This window comes from Cololabis saira, chromosome 21 (genome assembly GCF_033807715.1).
Source record: "Cololabis saira isolate AMF1-May2022 chromosome 21, fColSai1.1, whole genome shotgun sequence".
Taxonomy (NCBI): Eukaryota; Metazoa; Chordata; class Actinopteri; order Beloniformes; family Belonidae; genus Cololabis; species Cololabis saira.
Window position 1 is genome coordinate 15,675,533 of NC_084607.1, and position 16,093 is coordinate 15,691,625.

The window sequence follows — 16,093 nt, forward strand, 5'->3', positions numbered from 1 at the left end:
CAAAAATAGAACAACAAAAGAGCAGTCAATTAAACAAATATGAAGTTGCAATTAATAAATAATGTAACAATAAAATCAATTAAAACAGATACAAGCAGTGCTTAAAAGATTTAAGATCAGGGATTTAAAATGACCAAAAGACACTAGTGAATTAATTTTTAGAGTGCTTTGTAATGAGTTCCAGGTGGAAGGTGCAGAAAAGCTAAAATCAGATGTAAATAGTATGTAAAGATATAAATCTTTTTTTAAATTGTTTTAATTCCTTGTGTAGTGCAGAGGTCTCAGAAAAGGTATGTATCAAATACGATACATCAGGCATTAAGAGGATATTTATATATTACACAAGTCAATGATATATGACATTTTTTTTAGACTTTAAGACATTCAGGAGTTCTCCATCTTAACATGGCAAAATAACTCTAGGAAGGCGGGTTTTTTTCCACTTTCTCTCTGCACATGTTTCACTGATGCCTAAACGATGGAATAAATCAAACTGTTCACTCTCAGATCACGCTGGCTGTCCTCCGGCTCAGCGCTTCCTTATACACCTTCGTCTCCAGACAGGATTTCCTGTCTGCATCTGACAGACACCTCCAAGCCCCCAGCAGGTCCCAGTCGTGGGACTGATACTGGGACACTCTGACTGGCACTGGTGCGAGGAAGCCAGGGACAGCAATGTGTTTAACTGGTCACCGCGGCTTTGTTTCCTGCCTTCATTGTTCAAGACGAGCAGGAAGGATGAGCCATCACAAAACCATCCTGGCTATTCTTTCCTTTTGTCACTCTGTCCCTGTGATGTAACTCAAGCTGCTGTTGAATCACTCAACCGTACTCTGAATGAGGGATCCTAACCATTTAAACAATTAAAATGTGTGCATTGACAGATGAACAACTGTGAGCTCAGTTTCCCGAACGTTTGCGTGTCTTTTTTGTAGCTCTGACTGTTCATGGCTGAACTGTGTTGAGTGAGGTAACCCAGTGTGGGTAAACTCTGAGGAAACGTCACCGTCAAGTCTTATCTAAAGGCAACTTTTACGTTGTTATGGTGTGTTCACCCAGCTGGAACGTTTTTGCAACAGTGTGCAAAAAGCAAACAGTCTTCCATTTTGCCATGTTAAATGTCACACACCTTAAAGTTTATTTCTACTGTCAAGAGTGAACAACATCGTCTGTTTACACTGTGGAGACATTTAGAGCATTTAAGTACTGCTTTTGTTTCCTTTGAGTCTGCGACCTGAACTCTGACCAGTGGAAGTTGATGGGATGGGCTATAAAGCTTTGCTTACAAGAATATTATATGTTGAGATTGGACATATTTGAAAAACAAAACTGATGTTATTTGGAGTATAAAGCAACTAACTAAAAACAGCTTTGTCTTACCAAACGACTTTGTACAACGTAAATATAAAGCTGGTTCGTGGGCAAATTGATCTTTATTTGATTTTGACCTGCATGCCTCCTCACTGTGTCTGCATTCACTGGATCCAGTCTACCACGGAGCTTTGACCTCCATCAATAATCCTGAAGCTTTTACTCACCACTGTACTCTGTCGGATGGTCCACTTTGTCCTCCTGTAGACTTAAACACTAGCTACACTTATTTAAAAAGCTATTCTTCTTATTTTTCCATCCAATGTACAGACTTACATTCTTGATAAACCTCTGGAAGTTCTCGTCTTCGCTCCCAAGGCTCATTTCTTATAGCTGTACCTTAAATCTGAACTGAGATGGGGAAAAGCGGCTTTAAATACGCAGCTTCTCAAGGATTACATGCTTTAAAACATAATTTAAATGTTCTACTTGGGATGATAACAATGGCCTTTGAAACCTTTTAAAGTTCTGAAGTGAACTGTAATTTTAGCCCTTTTATAAAGGAAGTCTATTTAATGATGTAGTTGTTGTTCTGTTGCTTATGTTCATATTTAATGTTTATATTGCTGTTATTGTGTGTTTGTGCTCTTAACTGCCTCCTGTCTTGGTCAGTGAACTCTTGAAAAAGGATTTTAAATCTCAAGAGTTTTCTTAACCTGGTTAAATAAAGGTTAATAATGAGAAAATAAGTTAGATTTTTAAGTAAACTGCTGCCCCGTTGCTTTTAAATGAATTGTTTGCTCGCGTTCATTCCCGCTTATCCTAATAATCATCACTAGGTGTACTGACAATTATTAGGTATTGAAATTAATACTTGAGGCCAATCTGAGATTAATCGGCCGACTGTCCAGCGTGTTCAAAGCTGAAGAGGATGAAGCAGGTTTGGAAAAGGGAAGGATAGACGGATGGAGCAAATTTGTTTGACATAAAAAAGAAATTCCACAGAAAATTAAAAAAAATAAATAAAAGAAAAAGAAAAGTTAAGCAGATAAAAAAACAAACACATTGTTACATTTCTCCTACTAACTATAACCAATCCCTACTAGTAATACTCATACACTACTAGTAACGTAGATAAGTGAGGCTGCCTGTTCTAGTGTTATGTGGTTCCTTGTAAAGAACATCATAAACATAAAGCAGGACTCGTGCAGATGTGATGCATTAATGCTCAAACGCTGCACAGACCCGATGTTTCAGAGCTATAGTCAGTCATGATGCCAGATGTGGTTGGCATCCATGCGGCTGCATGAAGAGTTGAACTAATTACATCTTTCATTTTCAAACGTCACTGGCAAATGACTGAAAGTCTTGGAGGATGAACCCAGTGAACCTGCTTGATCCTCAGACTCTTCTACAGTTTGTAGCTCGGTTTCCCCAAATGAAGATTTTGTTGTAATGGGTGATTTATTAAATGTTTTTAAAGTTTTCTGTGGATCAAAAGCGGCCAGAAAAAAATTGAGCGCTTGTCAAACCATAGGATTTGGAGGTTTTCTGACTCAGCTGTTTGGGGGCGGTGACGCAGGTGGAGGTGCACCAGTCATCCTGGAGGATTTTCAGCTGAGTAATCCATCGCTGCCCTGTAAAAGCTGAGGCAAACACGCCCCGCTCTCAGTTTTGGTCTCTTGAAATCAGCAGGTGGGCTGGGTATTTTTCACAACTCACTTTAAACGTTGAAGCAGAAAGCAGAAAGAGAAATGTGGCACAGAATCCTGCTGTGTTGTTGTACAAAGGCGTTTATGGAGGTGAATAAGACTTTAAGTAATGTGAGCAGAGCCTCATTTCCTCTCATTTCCTCTCATTCCCCCTCACAGATAAGAGTAGCTGACTCTGGGAAATAAAACCAGGACAATGTTCCTTTTGTGAGTCAGACTTCAGACATGTAGAGATTTCATCTCAGAGCTGCAGGACAGCGTTTTAGTTCTCACTTGAACAAAACAAGAAACGAGTAAAACATTGATTTGGTTGGTTTTGTTTTTAAATTATATTCTCTATTTCTAATCTCAAGTGCTTTTTTCAAATCTTTCAGCTGATGCTTTACAAAGGAGGTATATTATGCCCCCCTTTTTTTCCAAGACTTGACAATTCAATTTACCAAACCTGCTTTTTCCACCATGAATTTAGAGTTTTATTCATAGCAGCTGGTTTTATGAGCTGGGATGAGATCACTCCCACAGCTTTAAAGTGGAAAGAAAATATATTTTAAATATACAATTAAACCCAAAATGAACCCCCCTGAAGCTTATTGTGCTGTTTAACAGAGACTACAGAACCAAACCTGCGAGATCAAACCAAAACAGGTATAGAAAACAACAAAAACAAAACCTTTTTCATTCTTAAATGTTCACATTTTCTCATCTGCAGTTTGGCTCTGGAAAATGTGATCCCTCTTTTAGTTACAATCTTGTTGCCATCATGAACTGAACAGGGTCATGTTGTTTAAAATACAGCAGGCAGGAACACTGAGGTAACGTAACAGCAGGTAATACAACAGTCGCAAAACACGTTTTAATTCCTCCATTACATCTGGGTTTGATAAAAGATGGACTTCTCCGTTGCTCCTCTGTGTTTTCAGAGCGTATCATTTAAAAAAATGCTTGTATGGGATACATTTCACATGAAAGTACTGTATAATCTACATCAAGTTTAAGTTTATTTACTTCTGCTGCTACTGATGGTGCATTAAATGATGAGTGGAAACTTCTAACTTCCAACTTAAAATATATAAAAGAATATCAACAAAAAGCCTGGACAAAATGTAGTGTTTTTGATTCTTAAACAAACAATATTCAGATCTGAACTCAGATTCTCTTCAAATGTAAACTCTTAAATCAATAATTATTTTTAAATCTCAGTTGCCCCAAAGTGACGGTTATTCTTGTTATTCAAAATTTCTGAGCTGGTAGATGCTTCTGACAACTGTAAAGTTTCAACATATGTAAAATATGCCACTCGGACAATAATGGGATATTTGTTCAAGTACAATTGTCTGGTACTTACACTTGAATATTGCCACACTTTTAAGTCCATCACATCCATCTGACTGTTATGCATTCGTATCCTATAAAGATTGAAGATAAGAATATATAAAAGCGTGTTTGAGTTTATATTCATGTTTTCCTGCTAATCTTTCTTTAAAATGTGAAAAAAGATAGATAGAAAGATATGACTGTAAATGTTTTTTTTCTGTAAAGTTGAGGTAGGTATCAACTTATGTTTGGAGTTAGAAATTACATTTCGTCACTAGTTATGTAACTTTGTTTCTTTCTTTCTTAAGGTAAATAAATTAACAATAGGAATCGTAACTGACCCTAAACACGAGGAGTTTCCCCAACAGAAAAAAGAAGAAAATTCTGGTTGCAACTTTAAAAACATGTAGAAACAAGCCAACATGCATCTAACACGCTTACAAAGTTAAACATTAAAGCAGCAGTTTGTTAGAAATACACGTGAAGCATAATAAGAGCAGACAGACGTCTGACACGCCAAAGAAAAGTGGTTTGAACTGTCTCAACCACAAAACAGAGACAAACGGGGAGTGACAAACTGGCTCCGGTCGCGCTGACATTTCAGAATAAAAGTCTGTGTGAGGTTAACCAGGCGAAGTTATTCCTGACCTTCGGGTCTCAGCAGTAAATCAAGCTGCGATTTTCCTCATGTAACGCCACTGCATTCAGAAGAAGCCCAAAATTAGGACTCCACACAAACAGACTGAACAGCTTTGCAAACAAAGTCCTGAGACTGACCTCAGCGCTCACTGACAGGTGCTGTTGCTTTTTGACCCGGCTGTCTTTGTTTTTCTGGAGTTGTGTACTGTTTACCCTTCAGTGCACAGCACAATACTTTATTTTTGAATAGATATGTGTTTTCTGACTATAATACAGCCATGTGATCTAAAATGAGATCTTTTATTGTCACCATTAATCAGTTTCATATGTCTGAGTGCGAGTCTGATCCACTTGGTCGCAGCTAGTTTCCATCCATGAAACTGAAGCGGTTTTGCGGAGCATCTGCAGAGGTTAGTCTCATCCGGATGGTGTAGGACGGTATCCAGTTCCACACTTCCAGGATGGAGGTTTTTAACAGCAGGGTGCCCACAGAGGAGGCCCCCCTCTCATGGAAAAGCTCCCTGGAGCAATGTGGCTTCAAAGCAGAGCCACAGGAGAATCCTCCAGAGGTCAAGGAGTACGACAACTACAAGCTGCTGCTTACACGCCATCCCATCCTAAACTGTGACCACAGCTTCAAGTTGAAGCCAGACCCCGCTGCCAGGAACCAGGAAGTATTTGTGAAGTACACGGCTTAGCCGTGCTTTGCAGCTTGGTCTGTTCAAAGCTGCACCGACTAATGTCGTCGTGTTGACCATCACGCTTCTCCTGCAGCAGATCCTCGTGTGTCTCTGATATTTGACACCCAGCTACATTATAAGCCTGTGGCCCAAGCATAAATATCCGACAGCAAACTCTCAGCAAAGGAATATTCAGCAGTCTTAAAGGAGGATTTAGGTCAGAAAACAGCAGGGAGCTTCATACTCAGCACCTTGTGACCTGCTTACACTTTTAATTCCAGCATCCAGGATGTAATTCCAGTCTGTGCAACTCTTCACGCCACCATAAAGCGGCGTTTCAAATCGAGGCCTCGGGGGGGCCACAGAGGCTGAGCTGTGCCATGCTGGAGTCAGTGGAAAGTGCTTGGTTAGTGGAAACCACAGAGCAGCTATAAACGGCGGCCACCAAAGCGTGCCATGCAGCGGACACACCCAGCAGCTTCCCTGCGGCTCCACCCAGCTGCAAAAGTGCTCCCAACCTCGCCGCTGCTGCCCAATACGTCCACAAACACGGACAAGGAAAGCTTTGTGCATCACAGGGTCACCAAACATCCAGCAAAGTCCAACATTCTCAAAGTTAAAGTGATATTTATTCCATTGGTTCACATATACTGCGCAATATAAATATTACAAAAACAGAATACTTTTGTAAACTTTAACACTGTTTACATGGAGACAGACTTCAGATGATTACTGATGATCAGTTTACCTAAAATAATATGTTCCAGATGTTTTCATGTATTAGCTGATCGGTATCTCAGAGACCTTTATTGATTTTAGACTGCTTCAGTTCATTTTACCTGCTGAACATACTGTATTATTGCATAGCGTGTGTTTACATTTTCATACGCACGCAGTCGAAAAACAATCGGAAAAACACAAAAATAAACTGTTTTAACAACACGTTTTTGCTATTACACCAAAAATATACAACCTCGATGTTCTCAGATGTGGCGGCTTTTGGATTTTGGACTTCTTCTCTCGTGCTGCTTTGAGTCTTTGGACATTATGAGGAGAAGTTTTACTCGTTTTGAAACGAATGTTATGAGATTGGAGCGACAACATGCAACACGCTCCTCTGGCTCGTCTAAAAGCACGAATTTCCACAGTTTGACAGTGAGATTTTCCGTAAGCCGTCATTTGACCCGCTGCTACTTTTAACCTTTGAGAGTCTTCCAGTCGCTCACAACTGAAAAACACTGCGGGTCGTATGTTTGCTACGTCAGCCGTCAGGCTACGAGTTTGAAGGAGTTTATTGTCATAAAAAGGAATAAAGCTCTACGAAACCGAATGATGTTTTATTTCTTAGGCATTTATTGTATTGAGAGGCATTACAACAGCACACTACGGCTGAAATTATATATTTTTTTCAAAATGTTTAAATTAAGACACTGAGGCCACAGGAACATAAAAGCAGCCCTGTGACCTCGGAGGACAGAAGTCCTTCCTGCAATAAAATAACTGAACATTTTAAACTGTGAACCCCAATAACAAAGGCCACCTGCTACAACACCTGAATCCTGAAGTTTTCCTCTTTTTGTTGCAGAAACTCCAACTAGTCTTGATTATATTTAAATAAGACTAAATAATACCATCTCAAAGTCCACTTGGCAGAAATATGTTTTCTAACTTTACACTCTGTCCTGACTGAACTGACTAAATGACAGGATAATGTAGAAATATACAGTTTCACAGTTATTCTTTTTTTAAGTAGACACAATTAAAAATACATTTCAAAAATAATTCCAGTTAAAGCCAGGCATGAGCGATCCTGTAGCAGCTTGTTGAAGCCCTTTGGTTTAGAAAAGTCTGAAATCCCAACAAATGCCTGTTTTCCTCTCATGGCTCACGAGTATGGAGTGGAGTTTGTTTGCAAGGCCAGCAAGAAGCTGGTTCTGGTTCCTGAAAAAGTCCTCAGTCTGCCAGAGAAAGGCCCACAGCCTGGCTGTAGTGTGAGATCACGGTGACTTTGGTTGATCGTTGCAGTGCTCTTTGCACACAGGAACACAGCGCAGGTCCACCATCAGCTGGAAGTACAGAGCAGGATACGTTTCCTTTGGAAGGAGAATCCATCCTTTGAGAAATAATGACACTGGATGCTGCAGGAAGGATGAATCTCACGTCCTCCAGTATTCCCAGTTTCACTTGATCATCCATTGGCGTTTTTTTTTATTATTTAGCATTTAGTTGTTGTTGAAGTTTTGCTGCTTGATTTTGAGTCCATTTTGGCGACCAGCAGCCTGAGAGAGTCTCCCGATGATCTAATCAGCTCTCTCCCACTGAAATGAAGACAGACCTAGCATTCAGCTGTGAGATCAGGGCGGTACATACGGGGTAATATGTCACATCTCATTTCTTTCTGTTGCTTTCAGGGTAGACTGTCAAGTTGTTTGAATGTTTATACTTACACATTATATTCCATCCCAACCAGGCTGACGCCGTTCACGGCCAGGATACGATCGCCGGTCCTTAGTTTCTCACACTGAGCAGCCGGGGAGTCGGGAACCACTGACTTCACATAAATACCGCTCATTCTCAGCGGCGTTTTCTACATGAACATAAAAATATATAATAAGACCTTCAGACTGATGAGTTCTGCAACAGAGAGCGTTGTACGCTCTGAAACACAGTTACAAGTCTGATAAGATCACTATTTTGCTCTCAATATTAGATGCTACATAATGACTCTTTTTAAATATGTAAGACTTTGTTTTGTATTTCAATGTGTTTCTGTGTAAATACTGATTCAGCATTAGGAAACAGACGCGTACCGTTCCGTCTACGAGTGCCAGTCCAAGACCATGAGGTCCTCGGTGGATCTCCACGGTGAACACTTCCTCTCTGTCTTCTTCTGCCTCCACGTTTCCCGTCTTCCTCTCAGAGCTTCCTGCAGCTAAACAAACACAGAAAACTGAGGTCAAACAAGTATCTGAGAGCTCTCCCACACTGCTTCAGCAACTGGTTTACCCACATTAACATCAACTGTGGCAGTGTATCAATACCATTAATTAATATTGCAGTTTTTAAAAAGTTGTTCTCAAATCATGCAAAAGAAACCACGTAAACAATTGACTTTGTTGTTTGTTTGTTGGCTTTATGGCTGCTATATATATATATATATATATATATATATATATATATATATATATATATATATATACCGTATTTTCTGGACTATAAGCCACTACTTTTTTCATAGGTTTTGAACCATGCAGCTTATACAAAGGTGCGGCTATTCTGTGGATTTTTGTTCCACCACTCGGGGCGCTCTAACCGGAATTAGAATCAAAACTAAGACAAAATAAATGCAAAGAAGAACACGCTACTTCTACTTTCAAACAGATAAATAAATACCGGTTATTTTCTCTTGGTTCTGTCCCGTTTTAATCAGCAAAGTTGCTGCCGTGTTAAAAGACACTGTTAGGATATATATATATATATATATATATATATATATATATATATATATATATATATATATATATATATATATATATATATATACATATACATATATATATATATATATATATATATATATATATATATATATATATATATATATATATATATATATATATATATATATGATACAGTAGTTCAATAACTACGTTTATTTATCATCTTTCAGAAAAATGCCAGTAAATACTCTTTTTAAATCCTGCCCTGGTCCTGTTGAGCTGCATAACAAACTGCCAGCCTCACACTTTAGTAAAGGGATATATCCTGAGTGGTCTCCTCTGCTTTAATAAAGTTTCTCTGAATCAGCTGTGCTGACTGGAACCAGAACAAACTGAAGTTCAGCAGGAGCCTCCCGTCTAGCTCAGCGTCATGTGATTGTCCTGTCACAACAGCAACAGTAGCCTTCACCTAAAAAAAAAAAAAAATGTTCCCACCCTGCAGCTCCACCCTTCCTCCCCCCCTCCTCCTCCTCCTATCTGCAGCTTTTTCCCAACACACAGCCGGTCTGCCCCCCACGCAGGACCTGCGCTGAACAATGCCACTGCCGATTAAGATTCCACGCATCAACCCAGCTGTAAATTCCCATGACGGATCGGCCAGCGCTCTTTTCTCTCCTGACATCACCACCTCTCAGTAACTCCTCTGGCCAGATTAAAGGATTACCAAACTTTGAAAATAACATTTGCCCGCTGGTCAGAACCGCAGAGGTAGGAACAGTCAAGGCCCTGACATACAGAGGTGATGATGATATAAAGCAAGACCACTCTATGATACATGCATAATCTGCATAATCCATCTTTATTATACTTTATATTTGTATTTATTGATGCAAAATAATGGATCACTTGGTATAAAAACAGTGTTTTTTATTTTTTTTTGCTCTCAAAAAAGGACAAATTTGATCCTTTTTGTACTGTTTTAGAACAGAATGAATATTTTTGCGATGTGGGCAGCCAAACAATTCTAAACGTAGTCAGATGAGATAATAGCAAAAGTCTTAAAGTATCTAAAAACGTATGTTTAAGGCAACTGATACATTATTTTGGCTTCTTGTGACACTATGTCTGATGTTAAGATTAAGACTTACACCTGTGATTATGGCTGATCAAATGAAATTATTTAATATATCATCAAACAGCTGGTTATTAATTTTTGTATCAAATTGAACGATGAATCAGTTAATCAGCAGTTGTTTTTCTGCACCTTATGAAAGTATAAACTGGATAGATTAAACAACGACGTCCCCGTCAGGACAGATATACGGACACAGACTGTACCAGATGGCTCGGTTTCAGCTTAATCCTCAAAGCATTTAAACAAATTGCTCTCAATAAAAGTAATGTAAGAAAGCGCAACAAAATCCAATGAGAGTAAAGGCACCTGATTAAGATCCTCAAAATCCTGCAGCTTAAACTCCTATAAGGGTCTGTCACTGAGGGCATTAGGACGGGCAGAACCAAAATCATGTGACTCAAAGTGTTTGGTTCAGATCAGAGGGCTCGCTGGAGACAACCAGGCCGCTAGCGATTATTAGTAATATTAAACCAAAAGACAGGAATTATGGTCTTTTTAAACAGGGAATTAGCCTGTACTGCACTTTAATGTTTGTTTTGAGTCCATTACATGTCTAGTCTAAATGGTCACTTTGTTTTATTTATTCATCTGATTTCTCCAGTGGAGCGTTTTTGTGCTTTTGCGTCTGAATGAAGATGTTGTAAATTTTATTTGTGTTTTGTGACTCATGTGATGAAAAAAACTAGTTTTTTTAATTGCTAGCTTATGTTAACTGGACCTCCTCTGTTCCATACTGCAGGATGGCAAACACTGAACAAACCTCAGTCTAGTGAGAGGAAAAAACATGCAGTACCTGATACTACTAAAACATCTTTCAGAAGCATCAAATTACCTCATTATTTCAAAAATCATCTCATAATGGCAAGTGTTATGGGTCAAGAGCACATACTTTTGTCCAGTCACCTGTTACATATGATTCTCCAGCTCTTGATCAAATGCTGAGCTTAAGACTGAAAGAGATGAGTGTGGTAATAGTAGCTGTCTCCACTTCTTATTACTCTGGTGGTACCTCAAGTTTACATTTTAAATAAAGGCAAACAAAAAGAGAAATGTTTATTGCTCTTGTCATGTATTTAAAAATGTGTAAAAGAATGTTCAGATGGGATTATATATACTGATGTTGTCAGAGACTGTGTCACTTGTTCTGCTTGTGTGGTTCGGTGTTGGACCTCAAAATGAAAAGAAAAGCGATGTCTGGCTTTTATCAGGTGCTTCCAGCAGAAAACACGTGGAAGCGGTGGAGTTTGCAGCGTATGAACCCATCAGGAGATGAGAGATGTTTTGGTTTTACCTCTGAAGACCTGTCACACTGGTCCTCTTTATAATGTTTGGGTGTAACATTGGCCATGAGGTCAGTGAAACTCTGCCAATGACAACAAATAATGGAAATGAAAGAATTTATTTTAAAGGAGTCACTTTTCTAGTGACTCCCACTCCGATGACCTCATGACAGCGTCCATAAACAGTAGGGGTGGGGGAGGAAGCTGTCTTTCCTTAGCACAGTGAGCCCACCCTGTGCAGGCTTTCATTTCAAATTCCTAACCTCCAGAGTCAGTAAAAGATGAAGAGAGGACGGCGAGGGCGTTACATCTCTTTAATGTCGGGGAACCTGGAACTGCTGGAACAAATAAGCAGCTGGTTCACAAAGTCGAGTTAATTCATACTTTCTTTAACAGTCTCAGTCAATAAGAGAAGGTAAAAGTGGAGGAATGTGGAGGCTTTGAACTGTCCCATTTGAATCAGAACCTGCTGTTAGCAGGAGAAGACGTGGATTGCTGCTGGATTGTCATCACATGTGTGTTTATACACATTGTTTCATGGTTTCTCTGTGTACTTTTCACCATTATCATCCACTGTTTTCAGGTTTCAGTTAATATCTTTCAGCTCTTAGCGTGATTTTAAAGGACCATGTTACAGAACTTGTTGATGTCAGGAAACAAAAATGTTCAATTTGGGAGGGAACCAACCCAAAGTTTTCATTTATTATGATCCATTATTTATTTAGTTTCACTTCTGTAGTTTGATGAAAGCTAAAAAATGGCTAAAAATGGCAAAAAAAATGCCAAAATTTTGAGTTCACAGTTATATATTACAAAGAAAAGTATGAAACCCACATTTGAGAAAGCTGGAGGCACCTGTGGTAAATAGATCAAGATGTTTTAGTGATTTTCTTCAGTTACCTTTCTTTAGCAGACGGGCACCTTCTTGCAGATCAGCTTCCAGTTCAGCCAGCTCCATACCCTGTGGCGTGTTGGGTGGGGTAAGCAGGCATGAGGGGTCCAGCGCCATGCTCTTGTGGTAGCCCATATCAGCCTGCCCAGGGAGGGTGTTCTGCAGCTCCAGGCTCTTCAGCTTCTGAGTAAGAACTGCCTCACAGCTGCTCAGGTCACCGTGAGATCCTCGGGGCTGGGCTGGTTCTGGAGGGGACGTACATTCAGGCTCTGCCTCAGGAAAGGTACAGGGTTCAGAGACCACCTGATGGGCAGGATCCTGGAAGACTCTCACCGAGGGTGAGGTCGCAGACTCGATGTCTGAGCTTGTCCCATTAGGAGCCTGAGTTTGGACAACATGAAGTTAATCAACACAAGATGGAACTAAGTCTCTCATTTACTGACTGCCACTGGCTTCTACTTAGGGCTGGGCGATATGGACCAAAAGTCATATCTCGATATTTTCTTGCTGAATGGCGATACTCGATATATATCGATATTTTTTCTGTGCCATTATTGGTTAGTTTCCCCCAAAGCATTATAGCATAGCATCTCTGTTAGCTTCATTTTTTTCTGAGGCAAACCCTTAAAAAAACAGTCAGTTTTAATACAAAGCCTCGTGCCAAATGTCACACAGGTTCCTTTATTAACAGAGGTCTGCACAATATCAAAATGTATAAAACAAATGAAATAAAAATAAAAATAAACTGCCTGCATATATAGAATAAAAATGCTTCTTGAATAAAATAAAACAAATATCCCTTTCCTGCATAACAATTAAATTAAAATACACTGTGCAATTAATACAATGTAGACAGTAACAGGCAGACTTTTCCACTGAGGTTGACAGTTGTGCAAATAACAAAACATTTGTGCAAATCTCAAATAAAACATTCAAGTCAATTTGTCACAAAATAAGATATATGAAAATCATAAAAAAAAAAAAAAATTGTTTTTTTTTTTTAAAAATCAATATAAACGATATTGTCTCATACCATATCGCGTTTGAAAATATATCGATATATATTAAAATCTCGATATATCGCCCAGCCCTACTTCTACTATGGCTATGGTTTTTTAGGTCGGAGCTGATTACCTGTTCCTCCACACCACTTTCAGCTTCACTGTGGGGGAGCTGGCCGATGAACTCCTGCAGATTGGCGACCTGCTCAAAAAGAGCCGGCTCTACAATGGGTTTACCGAGCTCCAGGTGAAACGTGCTGCTGGGCAGGATGAGAGGTGGGTGGTTGTCGAAGCTCTCCAGAATGTCTGCTGCAGGGAAGAAGTACAATTGAAAGGATCAATATCAGCTGGTTGTGTTTCATCCAGCAGGAAGTACCAGGTGAAAACACACGGAGGAAAACCTGGAGTCCTGTCCCACTACAGGATGTAACTTTGAAATGAAGATGATTGGTTGAATGGGTTGGACAGAAATGGATTACTTTGGTTTTGCTGAGGGTGGATCGCATTGAACCCTTTAATTCACTTACATTTTTTTTTATGTGTTTGATAAACATAGTTTACACCAAACAGCCTGCAGGCTTTTAAATCTTAAAACTGTGGGTTGGTGTCTTGTTCCAGTCGTCTCTCCCTACCAGACGTCTGTGATCCAGAGCGTTGTTGTGTTCATGTTGAGGTGCCAGTGAGATATTCTCATTTAAATGTGCATGATCATAAATAAATAAATAAAAACACGATTGTGGAGGGCATCCTCTTAGCTGTTGTTTCAGCAGCAGTGAGCTTTCTTCAGACTTTCAGACTCTCTATCTCTTTATATTATAATGTCATTAGACTTACTACAGCCACTCTCATTCATCATGAGTCTTGTGCAGTCATGCACGCCTGCTGTCAGGTCTGAACATGCAAACTAAACAATAGGTTGTTCTTATTCTTGCTGTACAAAGGCTCTGGTTGCTCCAGTTCACTGTAAACAAGGTCATCCAGAGGAGAGAGCAGCTCAAACAATGTTTTCAGTTACAGAAAAAGGGATGAGATAAACACTTCAACACTTGAACAGACAGACAATTGATTAATTCATAAGTGTCTGCTTGTCAACTGGCATGATATTCAGATTCATCATGAGTTAGATATAATGGTCCACACATTTAGATCAAATGAAAAGATGAGAGCAGCTCATAAGAAACATACATGTAGGCACCAAGCTCATCTGTGCTTCAAATCACTGCCAATTAATTTTTCCATGATGTCAAGCAGCAGTTGCTCAATTTACCAGAACGCAATGTGACGCTTTTAAAATGTTTGTTGTTGTGCAAGCATCATAGGGGGCAAAATGGGACCTGAAAACCTCTTTCACTTGAAAAAGGTTATTAAATCTTTGTGACTAAACACGTCCCCAAAGAAAGGTGTTTGTCTCTGTCACTCACCGGTCCTGAACGCAGCCTCAGCCTCATCTGGCGATGGGCTCCATCCGCTCGGACACGGCTTTCCAGCGCCGTACTCCCTGAGCATGTGGTGAAGCTGGGCCGGTTTCAGAGCAGCAAACTCAGCCCTGAGAGAAGTCCAGGAGGCCTGGATGAACATACAACAACAGTAACATGAAGCAGTTCTGCTCTGAACCCCATCATGAACATGAATGTGGGGGATTTTACTGATGGTTTAGTTTTAGGAAATGAGCCACAGAGGCACTTTGTAGTGACTGTGAGAATCACAGACTGGCAGAAACAATTATTGTCCCAACAGTCACTGCTACTCTCTCATTTGCACGTGAAATGTTTAAACCAATTATGTCCTGACTAAACAGTTTTCATCCTTGTCATTCTGGGACCATACAGTATGTGGTAACAAAGCCACTTGGGAAAATATTTTTACACTGAACGTAATGCTTGTGAACACAGTAGCACTCTAAGTTTCATTCTGATCTCATCGCGGCTCTTCTTGTGTCTTTTAACATCTGTAAAAGGTGAGTGCTGGGTTTCATTTAAGTATTGCTCATTGGTTCTGTGCACCGTGAGAAAAGTGAACTTCTAATCATCTCTCAGCTCAGGTTGCTGTGAAAGTCCTCATCATGAGATATGATTATTGCCTTTCCAAGCAACTTACTCAGCAACATGTGAGAAAGACAATATTTGATCTTTCAAAGATAATAGCAAATAGCTGAGGGGTAAGGAAGCCGGTGAGTCACTCATAGTGCCATTCATGTGATTACTGCAATACAAACATGACATCGTTCATTCAGTCTGTTTCAAACTGAATTGGTGGAAGTGAGATTTTACCCAGGCATGCCGGGGCCACAACAGAAACATAAGCTAAACGTTGTTCTAACAACATTGAGCACAACAGACAGTGAACTTTAACTTCAGTTCATAAACAACAGAATCATAAAAAATGTCTGTTTGTTATGTCTGACATTTAATGTCTGGCTGTCATTTTCTCCTAAAATAAGCGTCAGATGTGTTTTTTTTTTTAAACTGCTGGCAAAACCAGTGACGCCACATTGCTGTGGTGTAATTTACGACTGTGCCAGCGAGACGCTTCAGTTTTTAAAAGCCCCGAACTACAGATGGAAAAACAAAAATCTCTTGAGGGTGTGTGCCTTTTTTTTTCTTTTCGTAACAGCCACAAAGTGAACTCATGCCAGGGCTGGGATGTATAAATTCAGCAGTCTCCCAGCAACCGTCCCGTCCCGGGAGGA

At 39.7% G+C, this 16,093-nt stretch overlaps 1 protein-coding gene across 2 annotated transcripts in view; it reads right to left on the reverse strand.

Annotated features, from left to right (window-relative positions):
• Positions 1-7,075: 7,075 nt before the first annotated feature.
• Positions 7,076-16,093, reverse strand: part of radil2a (Ras association and DIL domains 2a) — a 29,653-nt gene continuing 20,635 nt past the window's right edge. The window contains exons 11-16 of one of the 2 annotated variants that reach the window (XM_061711097.1): positions 14,826-14,970; positions 13,538-13,710; positions 12,412-12,784; positions 8,467-8,588; positions 8,104-8,243; positions 7,076-7,974 (exon numbers count right to left, since the gene is read on the reverse strand). In XM_061711097.1, the coding sequence (XP_061567081.1) occupies positions 7,872-7,974; positions 8,104-8,243; positions 8,467-8,588; positions 12,412-12,784; positions 13,538-13,710; positions 14,826-14,970 (1,056 nt within the window). In that variant the 3' untranslated portion in view covers positions 7,076-7,871. Of the gene's footprint in view, positions 7,975-8,103; positions 8,244-8,466; positions 8,589-12,411; positions 12,785-13,537; positions 13,714-14,825; positions 14,971-16,093 lie in introns of both variants that reach the window. The other variant, XM_061711096.1, reaches the window with a different exon arrangement.